General features: G+C 48.7%; 2 protein-coding genes and 1 long non-coding RNA gene across 8 annotated transcripts; 2 read left to right on the top strand and 1 right to left on the bottom strand.

Moving 5' to 3' along the window:
- The first annotated feature begins 2459 nt into the window (after positions 1 to 2459).
- Hoxa2 (homeobox A2) lies at positions 2460 to 5884 on the top strand. Its single transcript, XM_027939665.2, has 2 exons — positions 2460 to 3825; positions 4468 to 5884. Exons 1-2 carry the CDS (start codon positions 3441 to 3443, stop codon positions 5205 to 5207), a joined length of 1125 nt encoding a protein of 374 aa, XP_027795466.1. The 5' UTR covers positions 2460 to 3440; the 3' UTR covers positions 5208 to 5884.
- Positions 5885 to 6026: 142 nt separating this feature from the next.
- On the bottom strand, positions 6027 to 9749 carry LOC139706194 (uncharacterized). 5 transcript variants are annotated; one of them, XR_011707843.1, is made up of 5 exons: positions 9469 to 9749; positions 8222 to 8405; positions 6972 to 7133; positions 6575 to 6880; positions 6027 to 6164 (listed from the first exon to the last, which is right to left on the bottom strand). It is a non-coding gene; the product is annotated as an uncharacterized lncRNA (long non-coding RNA). The 5 variants fall into 5 exon arrangements; XR_011707841.1 differs by lacking the exon at positions 6972 to 7133 and having other exon boundaries at positions 6575 to 6904; positions 9469 to 9747; XR_011707844.1 differs by lacking the exon at positions 6972 to 7133 and having other exon boundaries at positions 9469 to 9747.
- Positions 9750 to 9880: 131 nt separating this feature from the next.
- On the top strand, positions 9881 to 12687 carry Hoxa1 (homeobox A1). Of its 2 annotated transcripts, none has more exons than XM_027939666.2 (2): positions 9881 to 10601; positions 11084 to 12687. In XM_027939666.2, the coding sequence occupies exons 1-2, from the start codon at positions 9938 to 9940 to the stop codon at positions 11437 to 11439; spliced, it is 1020 nt and encodes a 339-aa protein (XP_027795467.2). In that variant the 5' UTR covers positions 9881 to 9937; the 3' UTR covers positions 11440 to 12687. The 2 variants fall into 2 exon arrangements, with proteins under 2 accessions (XP_027795467.2, XP_071464314.1); XM_071608213.1 differs by lacking the exon at positions 11084 to 12687 and having other exon boundaries at positions 9881 to 10303; positions 10507 to 10566.
- The last annotated feature ends 369 nt before the right edge of the window (positions 12688 to 13056 follow it).

Raw genomic sequence — 13056 nt, 5'->3', positions numbered from 1 at the left:
TTCTGGGTACCTGTTAGGTCCCAACGAACTGCTTTTAGGTAACCTTTTCTTCTTTTAAGAAAAAGAAAGTCTTTTAAGAAAAAGAGGCTGCAAAGCCAGGCAGCTTCAGAGAGCTGGGTGTTTTTCTTACACCCAGAGGTGCTTTCTCCACATCTGTCCTGCAGCTCCTAATATATATGTTTTCTTTTCAAAGAGTTTGGTCTGTGGGGAAATGGTCTTGCTCCCCCTACCCCAACCTCCCTGGGGAAATATGATCAGACCTCAGAAATGCAGAGGCAGGAAGATCAGCCTTTGTGAGGATTGGAGCTTCCACTTTTTGGTTGTTTACGCTGAGCAGATACAGGAGTCTTCTTTTTAAGTAACTATTTTAGAGACATGTGTAAGTTACCTGGGAAAATAAGGAGCAGTATATATGGAGGAGGTGAAGAAGGAGGAGGAAGAGGAAGAGGAGGAGAAGGAGAGAAAGAGAATCGAAGAATATGGATATCCACCTAAGGATGAAAATCTTTCTGGGTTACCACCATTTGAACCATTTCTAAAAATCTACTCTAGCTGAGGGAGGAATGCTTTAGAAGCTTCTTCCTTCCCTCAGGGCAGAAATTGTAAAATGAGAATCTAATATGATTTTCCATATCTTGCCACTCTAAGGCATTCATTTTGGCTTTCAAAGAAAAATATTGATCTCATCCCCAGCTTTCTAAATATTCAAAGAAATTCTTATTAAAATATATCCTGAGTTAAAGTAATAGATTTGGGGACTATTTCAGTGTTGAGCAGCTTCAGAAAAGCATTTTCTTCCAGATGGTATTTGAATTAAGGGGGCTGAAACAGGCAGAAAGCTCTCACCCACGCAGCCCCTGACAAAGCCCAGCTATATAGAGGCAGTGCTGCTTCCTCTATGCATCTCCCCTCCCCTTCCCTCAAAATTTTCTGATAAAAGCAAATGCCAAAAGCCACCATCACCAAATCCACAAAGCACCTTTCCTAAAAGCAACCCTAGAACCCTTCCACTGCCAAAAAATATCTTTAAAAGACTAGTTTTCCTTGTTTACTTGCGTTTCCTGCTCTCCTCTTTGCTCGGCCACATTTGATCTTGGAAAGAGCTTGAAGCTGAAATGTGTTCTTAAGGGCCAGAAGCTGTCAAGGCTTTTGGTGAGCAAGATTGATCGTGCCCAGACTTCCTTCAGAGCTTTGTTTGGAATAAAAGCAAGAAAACTGAAAAACCTCACATTTTCCAAAATAGCATCTCTATCTGTAATGCAATGCCTCTTGGCTAGTTGAGGTTGGAGGCCACTTTAATATCTCATTTCCAACCCAAACCCCCTCTGATGCTGGCCTCAGAGACAGAGTTCTGCCCTTGCTCCTTGGTCAGCCTTTCTTGTTTTCTACGAAGATTTTTCTCCCCCACCAACCTCTCTCTCCTTGGCCATCAGAATGATTTATTTTCCTGCCACTGATGCCTGCCGGCCTAGGGGAGTCTGATCACTTGGTCCATTTCAAAGAAAGCAAAAGCGAATCACCATCCTCAGGGTTGGGGGGGTGGGGAGAAGTACCTTCAGACCTCTCTCTCTCCTCTCTCTCCTCTCCTCTTCTCTCTCTCTCTCTCTCTCTCTCTCTCTCTCTCTCTCTATCTCTATCTCTGCCTCATGCCCTCTTTTTGGCTTGGTGGGCTTTTTTTTTTTTTTAAGTTGTCATTTGGTACCTAAAGGTGTTATCTTTTCAACCCCCCAGCACTGTCCAAGACACACACAGTTTCAAGTCCTGGAATTGAAAAAGAGAGACAAGGAAGGAGAAGGAAAACCTGTATAATCCCTCCTTGGGACACCCGGCTCTTTCCCACAGTGCTCTTTCCCACAACAGAACCCGGGTGCAAACCTCCCTGGTGTCCAAGGAGTAGGAAGGTGTGGGAAGCAATTCAGGCTGCCAAGGAACACTCCTACATCTGAACCAACCAGCCCCCAACCAGAGCGACAAGGACAAGGAAAGAAGGGTAGGGGGAAAGAGAGAGGAACAAACGTCTTCTCCCTCGCTTCTGGTAACTTCCAACAGACTTCCTGGAAATCGGAAATACTCACCGCACCCGAGCCATAAGGGTATGAAACCCAGAATGCCAGAAGCCGCACTCGCCAGCTCGGGGCGGCATTTCTTTGGCTGGCCGCCGCCCTGGCTACGGGGATTTGGACACATGGACCTGGGGTTGCTGTCTCGCTTGGCACATGCATCTGTTTTCTCCAGCCACTCCTGAGAAGTTGATGGCGCAGGAAGGTCGGGAAGCTTCGAGAGCCGCCTCCCGTTTTCCGCTTCCCCCTGGAGCCAGATGCAAAGCTGCGGTGGAAAAGCCGGCTAACAATGGGGCCTGGGGGCGCGGATTCCAGGCTGGACATTGAGAATGGGGCGAGGGACTATGGGATGGGGGGAGCGAACAGACAGCGAACAGACAGAAGAGAGTGGGAGGGGAAACGGGTGGAGAGAGAGAGAGAGAGAGAGAGAGAGAGAGAGAGAGAGAGAGAGAGAGAGAGAGAGAGATCAGTTCTGAGATCCAAGAACTGGTTTTTAGGAAAAGTAGAGGATAGGGAAATAAAAGGATTGCCCCCCAAATCTTTCTTCTTTCTTTTCTGTCTTCTTTCTTTCTCCTTCTCTCTCTCTCCCTCTCTTCCTGTCCCTTCCACTGTCTTTCTTCTCCATCTCCCAACTCTTCTTTCCCTCTGCTCTTTCCTCCCGTCTTAGCAGAACTTATGTGGCTGGGATGCGGGGGCCCTCGGGTGTCAAAACTTTGAAGATTAATGGATTACTTTGTTAATGACTGCAGGCGTCAGACTGAGGTGCTTAAATGATTTGTGAGGTGCGAGGCGTCTTCCCGACAGTCCCAAACAATGCGCGGAGTGTGCGGGGGAGGCAGAGGGCAGCCGCTGGCGGGACCGGCAGCCAGGCTCACACTCGCACTCACTCATACACTCAGACACACTCCCAGGCGCACACACCGATTCCTTGCTGAGCAGGAGTAAGGCAGGCACCCTCGTCCCGCACTCACTCTCGGGCATTCCCACCCACATCCATATATATATATATATTTTTGTCCTGAAAAAAGTGTAAATAAAGCCTCACTGGCCCCCAATGAGGCGTTCCTTCCCGACTTTTTTGGATCAATCAAACAGACAGTGGCTTCTTTTGATTAAAGCCCAAATTGTCATTGGGCAGAAGCAATCATGTGACAGCCAATTCGGTCCAATTTCAACCTTGTCTCCATGAATTCAATAGTTTAATAGTAGCGCGGTCCCCATACGGCTGTAATCAGTGAATTAGAAAAAAAACACCCCAGCAGCGATCTTCTATGATAGATTTTTTTTTCCTCCGTGCTCGCCTTTTTCCTGGGCCTCGCCCCCCCAAAGCCCCTCCAAAAGAGGGAACTTTTTCTCCGAGGGGGCTCCAAGGAGAAGGCCATGAATTACGAATTTGAGCGAGAGATTGGTTTTATCAATAGCCAGCCGTCGCTCGCTGAGTGCCTGACATCTTTTCCCCCTGTCGCTGATACATTTCAAAGTTCATCAATCAAGACCTCGACGCTTTCACACTCGACACTGATTCCTCCTCCTTTTGAGCAGACCATTCCCAGCCTGAACCCGGGCAGTCACCCTCGCCACGGCGCTGGCGGCCGCCCCAAGCCGAGCCCCGCGGGCAGTCGCGGCAGCCCGGTGCCCGCTGGCGCCTTGCAACCTCCCGAGTACCCCTGGATGAAGGAGAAGAAGGCGGCCAAGAAAACCGCGCTGCCGCCGGCTGCCGCCGCTGCCGCCACCACCACTGGCCCTGCCTGCCTCAGCCACAAAGGTCAGTCCCAAGACTTGGCCCCAGGTCCCCAGGACCCTGTTCCCCCTCCGGGCTGCCCCGAGAGCGGTTATGGGGGAGGGGAGCATGGGATAGCAGCGAATGGGGAGAGGGACAGATGCCTGGTTGCCTTTCCTTGCCCCCTTGGGTTCAGGAATGGGTTTGATGGAGAGGAGAAGAGATCCTGTGCTCCACAATGAGACATATATATTTTTAGGGAGGGAGGGGGAAACTTTCCCTAACTTGTGTAATGTGGGATGATTTATTTGAGTTGGAACTGACCTCCTCTTGTCTAGTTGTCCTAGAGTTTGGCTTTTTGACAGTAATGAAGAGTGATAGATCGCTCTTGCTCAGCTAAGCAGCTGATGCATTAATTATAAATTGTGTTGTGGCTAATATAAAGTTTGCTCCCGGATGAAGAGGTTGGGGGGAGCTACAGGCAGGAATTTGATAGAGGTGGAGGAGATGGGGTTTCCCGGGGCTGAGCTCCCAGGAAAGGCAGCACAATAGCTCTACTGCATCCAGGGCGGCCATTTTGTTGCAGTTGATCTTTTCTGCTATATTTATTCTCCAGTGGAATAATCCCTCTTGGACCCCTCCACCTCCAACTGTGCGTGTGTCTCTTGTTGGTTTCCCTTTCCGCAGAATCCCTGGAAATCGCCGATGGCAGCGGCGGGGGATCGCGGCGCCTGAGAACTGCTTACACTAACACGCAGCTTTTAGAGCTGGAGAAAGAATTTCATTTCAACAAGTACCTTTGCAGACCCCGAAGGGTGGAGATTGCCGCGCTGCTGGATTTGACTGAGAGACAAGTGAAAGTGTGGTTTCAGAACCGAAGGATGAAGCACAAGAGACAGACCCAGTGCAAGGAAAACCAAAACAGTGAAGGGAAATTTAAAAGCCTTGAGGACTCAGAGAAAGTAGAGGAGGACGAAGAAGAGAAGTCCCTCTTTGAGCAAGCCCTCAGCGTCTCCGGGGCCCTTCTGGAGAGGGAAGGTTACACTTTTCAGCAAAATGCCCTCTCACAACAGCAGGCTCCCAATGGACACAATGGCGACTCCCAAAGTTTCCCAGTTTCGCCTTTAACCAGCAATGAGAAAAATCTGAAACATTTTCAGCACCAGTCACCCACTGTTCCTAACTGCTTGTCAACAATGGGCCAGAACTGTGGAGCTGGCCTAAACAATGACAGTCCCGAGGCCCTCGAGGTCCCCTCTTTGCAGGACTTTAACGTTTTCTCCACAGATTCTTGCCTGCAGCTTTCAGATGCAGTCTCACCCAGTTTGCCAGGTTCCCTCGACAGTCCTGTAGATATTTCAGCTGACAGCTTTGACTTTTTTACAGACACACTCACCACAATTGACTTGCAGCATCTGAATTACTAAAAACATTAAAGCAAAAACAAAGCATCACAAAACAAAAACCCCCTGACCAGGTGGTTTTGCCTTCTTTTATTCCGGGAGTTGATTTTTATTTTATTTTCTTCTTGACCTACCCCCTTACTTCTTTAATGTTGAGCATTTTGTTTAGTGATTCCCTGATTCAGTTTCAGAGTCATCTCTTACAGATTACATTGGAGTTTTAGTTGTTTTAAACCTCACCTAACAATCATTTGTGTGGTTTTCCTGAAAGCAATATATGAGGCCTGCAAGAAAGTGATTAGAAATTGTATCATCACTTTCTTTTTATTTTTGTATTACATTAGGATGCATTGTCATGCGTATTTTTGGTAGAATAAATTCTCCTTTGCTATAAGTAGCTTTATTTTTTTCTCCCCCTCTTTCTCAAGGATCATAGTGGTTTCTTTTTTCTTCTTTTAGTCTAACTTGGTAAATAAAATTCTGGTCACAATTTATCTTCTTTTTCAATTTTAATATATTTATTAATGTGGCATGTTCAAAGTCTTCAATAGACCGCAACAAATAAAGCCAGAAAATGGCTAGGGCTTCTGACAAGTACTTTTTGTTTTTAGGGTTTTTTTTTTCCTTTCTTTTCTTTTTTCTTTTTCTTTTTTGGAAGGGAATGGATTTGGCTTTCAGTGTAGTGGCTCAAGCCATAAATTTAAATTAGTAGTAGAAACAGGATTGGGCAGCCTAAGAGTTGGGCAAGCTCAAGCTTTTGAAGGTGGAGAAATAAAGTGCCTACTGAAACCCCAGCTCTAGGAATGAGCAACTCTGGGTTTCTTTAACAAGCTACCAGGTCAATAAGTTATCAACAATTCATTTATTTATACACATTGGTTCCAAACATCTACATTCCAACCCCTCCCCCACAAATCCCCCGTACATTTTCAGAGTGGTTGATTAATCTCCCAGCTGTTGATAGGTTCAGGCAAAACAGACCTAAAAGATAGAGAAAAACAATAAAACAAAATAATGGTTACTAGCTGGAAAATGCACTTCGGGAAAGACTCTTTCTAATTGTCTGGTCCAGTCATTCTAGGATACTCCCCCCTCCCCCCACATCCAGGGTCAGAAAAATCAATATTTCATTCTTAAATCTGTTTACATTGCTAATAATGGATCATTAAAGCTTTGAAGTCAGGTTAGCAAGTTGAGATTTAAAATGAAGTGCTTCTGCACCCTAGGTTATAAAGTAACCCAGTTAGGCAAAGAAAGAGAAAAAACACTTTAAATGAAATATCAATAAAATATGACCTAGGGTGTGTTTGGGGGCTGTTCTGTTTTTTTTCAGTTTTTATGTCTCCCCATGTTTATTTTTCCCTTTCTGTGCTCTTCTATGGGCTACTTACCGTGAGAAAGCGCAGCAACATGTGTGTTGGGCCGGTTGATTTAAGAACCCTGCTCTTAACAGCAAAGGCTTGGAAGTTAGAATAAAATCGCGATCTTTCCTCATGGGTTTGCTCCCTACTTTCTGTCACCTCTTCACCCGCTAAATCCCAGCAGCAGCAGCAGCAGCGGCGGCGGCGGCGGCGGCGGCGGCGGCGGCAGCGGCCTGTGGCGTTTGTGGCCGGCTTCCGGACCTAGGCTCAGGCTTAGCGCCGAGCAGGGCGTCCGGGCTGCGGCCAGGGCTGCGCCGCTCCTGGATGCGATTCGTCCTAAGCTCATAAATCAAACGCTTTCTATGAATGAGAATGTCATCAAAGAGATCAATTGCAGGAACACATGCACAAATAAAAATCCTCTTACGTATTTGCCGGGGATCCCCGTCCGAAAGCATTAAGTTAGAAGGCGTTCAGTCATAATTCATTTTTATTGCTCTTTTAAAACAACAGCTTGGCTGAGCCGCGGATGCCATGAACGGCTCCGGGGCCTCGGCGGCGTTTTGTCTCCTCCTCGCTCTTTCTCTTTCTAGAAGAGCCCCGAAAGAGGCGTTTTGAGCAGAGGCAGATACTTGCAGGCGATTATTTTAATCGTAACCAAGCTCGCCTTTCACCCACTCTCCTGAGGCATTTAAAGAGACTTTAGCTGAGTCCTGGGTCACTGGCCTACATGCCCAGAGGACCAAGGGTCTCTTATACAGCAGAATGGCTCCCACGATTCCTGGGGGTGGGGTAGTGGTGGTGTGGAGGCTGGGGAAGGATCCGAGCTACCGAAGCCTAGCCTACGGGCTGGATGCCGCGGGAGGCTGCCTTTGTGAGCCACTCCAGGAGAGCGGCACTGGGGGGGGGGGGGACCAGCGGAGGCAGAGCCGGCCTGCGGGAGCTGGAGCAGTGCGAAGAGGTGGGATGGCAGTTGGCCTGTATGTATGCAGGCTTGTGTGGCAGTGCGAATTTGTGATCCAAAGGAAAACACCCCATGCAGGTTCCCCTGAAAACAGGCCAGGAGAAAGAGAGGTGGAGGGAGAGAAAAGACAGCGGCTGAGGCTGAAGGCGGCTTTGTGCAGGCGAACTACAACCGGCCGGGAGGATATTGCAAACCAGAGTGGAGGAAGCCCACAAAGAAGGTATAGGAAGGAGGCAAGCGGGCAGAGGGCCTGGATCTCCCTCACTGCCAGCACTGACCCTCTTACATCCTGTCCCCTACCCAACAAGACCCCCTTGTTTCCCCAACCCTGGCGATCCCAAGGAGGCTATCTCCAAGAGGGTCCCCTTGTCTATCCCCTTCTGCAGGATGAGGATCCCTAGGAGCTGAAACTGGGGTAGGGGAACTTTCGGAGCTCTTCCTCTTTCCATGCTTGGGGTGGGTCAAAGGTCATAGGAAAATACCGTTCCAAAAGGAAATGTTTGGGAAAATGTTTCATTGCTACTGAGAGAATTCAGAGTAAAAGGTCTACAGAAATTTTCCCTCTTGTGGGGACAGGTTTTTGGAGAACTTCTTTATGAGAACTGAACACAGATATATGTAAGGATGACTAACACATTTGAAATGTGCCTGCCTAGAGAAAAACTTCCTTTCTTTTAATGTAGAAAAGGAGGACATGGGAACCCCAAACCCACCTATAATCCTCACTATTAATTTCATCTATCCGATCCAATGTCACAAACATGTCAAAGTAAAATCTATGCAGCTTTGGTTGTAAAGCTTCTTAGATGATCTCTGGACTTCTCCTGCTTAAGAATGCATCAGTTCTCGGTCTCTGCTTGGCCTTTTTTCTCCACAAGCCCGAGGTTGACATGAAACCTAATAGCAAACAGCAATTAACGACCCCAGCAGCATCAATATAGGACTAGGGTGAGGGAGACCAGGACCCCTGGCCTGGGGTGACGCACGTATCTCTCTATGGAAAGACTTGAAAGTTCACTCAAGCAACTATACAGTCCGTTGGAAAGGGGAGGAGATGTTGGGGAAGAGGGAACTGTCCCATTCACCCTCAGCCATCTGTCCACCGCCTCTCCCACCTGCCAGCCCCGACCTCCACTCCAGACGTGCAGTAGATGGGGTGAGGTGGAAAGTGGAGGCAGTCCTAACATCCCCCTCCAGAAAAAGAAACAGGGAAAGTTCGGAATGTTTGTAGGAATTGCGTTCCGGCCTTCCAAGCGCTAAAGATTGCACGCAGGCTCCCAAGTCCTTAAGAGCCAGCAGATGGCCTGCAGCTCAAGGCCCGGCCCCCACGCTGGCCACGTTTGATAGCGTCATCCCCCTCCCCCTGCTCCTACCCCCTCAAACTCCAGCAGTGGAGTTGCTTCGGATCTCAGAGGGCTCCCCTAGCAAAGCTGAGTGGGGAGGAGAAAGGGGCGGAGAGCAAGGAAAGAGGGAGGGCAGAGAAGAGCCCAGCAACCCCGGCCTTTTCCAGCAAGCTTGGTTTCAAGGGCTCAGTCGTCCCTGGGGATCGAATTACATAGGCTCCTCATGGCCATGCTAATGATGACCGGGGGTTGGAAAAGAAGGCTGGGGAGACCCTCCTTGGAGGAGGGAAGTTTCTTTTCTTGCTCTCGTACCTTCCATTCCCACCCGGGTTCCCCGCAGTCAGTTCTTGGCACACTACCTTCTCCATTCCGAGCTTGGAGAGCTAGTGGCCTAGCCTCGCCCTCCTCCAGCGTTCTTCGAGCTCTTTACGGCCCCACGGCCTCACAGCCCAGATTGTACGGTGGAATTACCCTGGAACTCGGGCGCGGTTACGACTGGATTCCCACCCTTCCTGCTCCGCGCTCTCGGGACTGGGCCGAGGTACTTGCGGCCACCCAGCGAGCTCTAGCCCACGGATTCCCACCCAGGGGAGCCAGGAGCCCTCTTCCCTTCTCACCTCTTGCCAGTTCATCTTTCTGAGCGTGATGGGGAGGGGGCGGAGGCGGGGGATGCCTCCCAGCTCCCACCTCTTGGGGGGAGGGGGGCGAGCGGAGTCGGGAGCGCGCAGAAGGCAGCCTCTGCTCCCTTCGCCCCAGCGCTCGGAATCTGTCGTTGCAGCCGCTGCAGCTGCTGCCGCCGCCTGGGCTGCCTGGGGGGGCTGCTGCGCGTCACCTAGATAGAGGAGCGCCGGGGATTTAAATGCCACTGAAACGGTGATCCATCACCGCCAGAGCCAGCAAACTTTAGCAGGAGGCTTAGCCATTGGCTGGCGAAATCACGTGCCCATCCCTAGAGCCCTCCGCCCTCTAGCCCCCCCTCGTGCGCACTGTACATTCATATCATTTTTCTTCTCCGGCCCCATGGAGGAAGTGAGAAAGTTGGCACGATCACCCAGGGCTTCGCAGGACCCGGTCGCTCAGTGACAGATGGACAATGCAAGAATGAGCTCCTTCCTGGAATACCCTATACTTAGCAGTGGTGATTCGGGGACCTGCTCAGCGCGAGCCTACCCCTCCGATCATGGGATTACAACTTTCCAGTCGTGTGCGGTCAGTGCCAACAGCTGCAGCGGCGACGACCGCTTTCTTGTGGGCAGGGGTGTGCAGATCAGCTCGCCACACCACCATCACCACCACCACCACCACCACCACCACCACCACCCCCAGCCGGCCACTTACCAGACTTCTGGGAACCTGGGGGTGTCCTACTCCCACTCGGGTTGTGGTCCAAGCTACGGCGCGCAGAACTTCGGTGCGCCTTACGGCCCCTATGGGTTAAATCAGGAAGCAGACGTAAGTGGTGGGTACTCCCCGTGCGCTTCCGCTGTTTACTCTGGAAATCTCTCATCTCCCATGGTCCAGCATCACCACCACCACCAGGGTTATGCTGGGGGCACGGTGGGCTCGCCTCAGTACATTCACCACTCATATGGACAAGAGCACCAGAGCCTGACCCTGGCCACGTATAATAACTCCTTGTCCCCTCTCCACGCCAGCCACCAAGAAGCCTGTCGCTCCCCTGCGTCGGAGACGTCTTCTCCAGCGCAGACCTTTGACTGGATGAAAGTCAAAAGAAATCCTCCCAAAACAGGTCAGTCCTGCCGACAAGTGGATGAGTCTTGATGAGCTGTTCACTTAGTTTCCGAAGAAATTTAATAATGATTTTTTAGAAAGCTTCTTGCTTTCGACTCGCGCTGTAGGGTGTGGGAAGAGTGTACCAGGTGTGTTGGGGCAAAGGAGTCTTTCGTACTGATGTGTTTTCAAATGGGCTGAGGTTGATTTGAGTGTTCTGGAAGTAGGAAGCCTGTGTGTGCATGTGTGTGTTGGGGGCGGGGGAGTGTTGGTGGTGATGGTGTTGTTAATATCTCCAGACTTCATTAATCATGGGTCTGACCAAGCTAATGGCTGACTTCAGGTTAACATTTTACACCTCATCATTCACACTCCTCAGCTGGGTTGGTGTGGAGAAGTTCTTGATCTACCCCCTGAGTGTTGCTCTGAAGCGTGTAGAGGATCTCTTATCAATTTTAGAATTTTTACCTTTTCCTCTAATGGATTCCTACTTTACCTCAGGAAAAGTTGGAGAGTATGGCTACGTGGGTCAACCCAACGCAGTGCGCACCAACTTCACCACCAAGCAGCTCACGGAGCTGGAGAAGGAATTCCACTTCAACAAGTACCTGACGCGTGCCCGCAGGGTGGAGATCGCCGCTTCTCTGCAGCTCAATGAGACCCAGGTGAAGATCTGGTTTCAGAATCGCCGAATGAAGCAGAAGAAACGTGAAAAGGAAGGGCTGTTGCCCATCTCTCCTGCTACCCCACCTGGAAGCGACGAAAAGACCGAGGAATCCTCGGAAAAGTCCAGCTCCTCACCCTGCGTTCCTTCTCCGGGGTCTTCTACCTCAGACACTCTGACTACCTCCCACTGAAGGCCACCCTCGCCCCTAACTCCACAGCCCAGACTTCTCCTGGGGCTGGGATTTCTTACCCAAAGCACATTCTTAGCTTATCTTCCTTTCCACTTACTGTCTCTCTTTCTGATCCTATCTGGGGAGCTCCTGGCCAGGATAATGTGTTTCCAGAAAACTCTAGACCAGAAACTTGCTGAGGGGTTAACTCCTTAGTAGTCCTGATTTGGTGCCAGCATTAATTTCTGATGGCCCCTTGCATTCCTCCCTGATTTTAAGAGATTTTTCATAGAAACAACTGTTTCTTTCAGTTGCCCTTTGGAAACTAGGGTCTCCTTGCCTGCAGAAACATGCCAGAGGGAGGCATTTCACCTCTTGTCTAACTGTGTATTTACAGTTCTCCCCTACCTTGCCCTTAAAAGTAGAATCTAGAGGAAGGGTGTCCAGGAGCTCATGATGAAGACATGCACTATGAGTGTGTTTACACAATTAATTCATCCCTTAATTTAATTCAGTTTCATGTGTATGAGTTTGCTGGTTGTAAATACTGTGTCTTGAGAGATTTATCTTTATACAAATTTTCTAGAAATGTTTAGAATTAGGTGACTAAATCAGACAGGGTGGGCAAACTCTCAAAAGGGGTACAATTTTTTTATGTGATTATAGGTGAAGAATAAATTCCCTCATTTAAATCCCATCAGATGCCTCAGAAGGTAGTCTCAATTTGTTCCTTTAGTGAGTTAAGAAGGCCTGTAGGGCACAAGGCTCAGAAACCTTGGCTTCCTGTGCTAAGTCTCTCCCCAACCCTACCCCTTTCTTCTCATTCTTCTGGCCAACCTGCCAATTAAAATTTGTGCTGGATTATTCGGAACCTAAAGGTATTGCTCAAATCAACTTCTTCCTTCCACAGTTACTTTAGCTGGATATGATGTATTTTCAGCTGAATTGTTAATGTGATGGATGGCACAATGAATGTATATTTTGTGTGATTCGTGAATAGTCTTTTGCATGTCGCACAATGTTTTGATGTCCCTGAAGTACCATACTGAGTTCTATCAGTTATTCTTTGTGAGCCTACAATATTCCCCATTTCCTGTACAATCATGAACAGCTCTGAGATCCTGGAGTGATATGATCCAGAGCAGAGTTTACGGGTCTTAAGATGTCTGTAATAAATATATTCAAGTTTCAGGTATGCTTAAGCATATGTGTCTCACAGGGCTACAATTTGTTGCTTCCTACAAAGTTGACTCATTTCATGTGGGAAGAAAAGAAGGGTGGTGTGGATTTTCAAAGAAATGGGCCTTTTCTTGAATAAAAGTGAATGCTTTTCATTATCATGTAGCTGAAGCTTGCCCTATGAGTGTAATTTCACTTAATCAATGTCTGTTTGATACCTTGAGTCTCTTCAAAGTAACAGCAGCTCTTTTATTATAATCAAAGTTCATAATGGGAAAAAAAGAATGGTGAAGAAATTTATGAAGCAGATCTATTTTTGAAACAAACATGGATACTTCCTGGGTCAAGTGCTAACCTTTTCACCTCCAACTGAACATTGACATATATATAAACAGAGCCCCCTTCAAAAGCTGAAACTGTCTTCAGTCAGTCTTTCCTCACATCAGTGAACCAAGAGGG

The sequence above is a fragment of the Marmota flaviventris genome, chromosome 1 (genome assembly GCF_047511675.1).
Source record: "Marmota flaviventris isolate mMarFla1 chromosome 1, mMarFla1.hap1, whole genome shotgun sequence".
NCBI lineage: Eukaryota > Metazoa > Chordata > Mammalia > Rodentia > Sciuridae > Marmota > Marmota flaviventris.
Note: the sequence above shows the minus strand (reverse complement) of the source record. Positions and strands in the feature narration are given on the sequence as shown.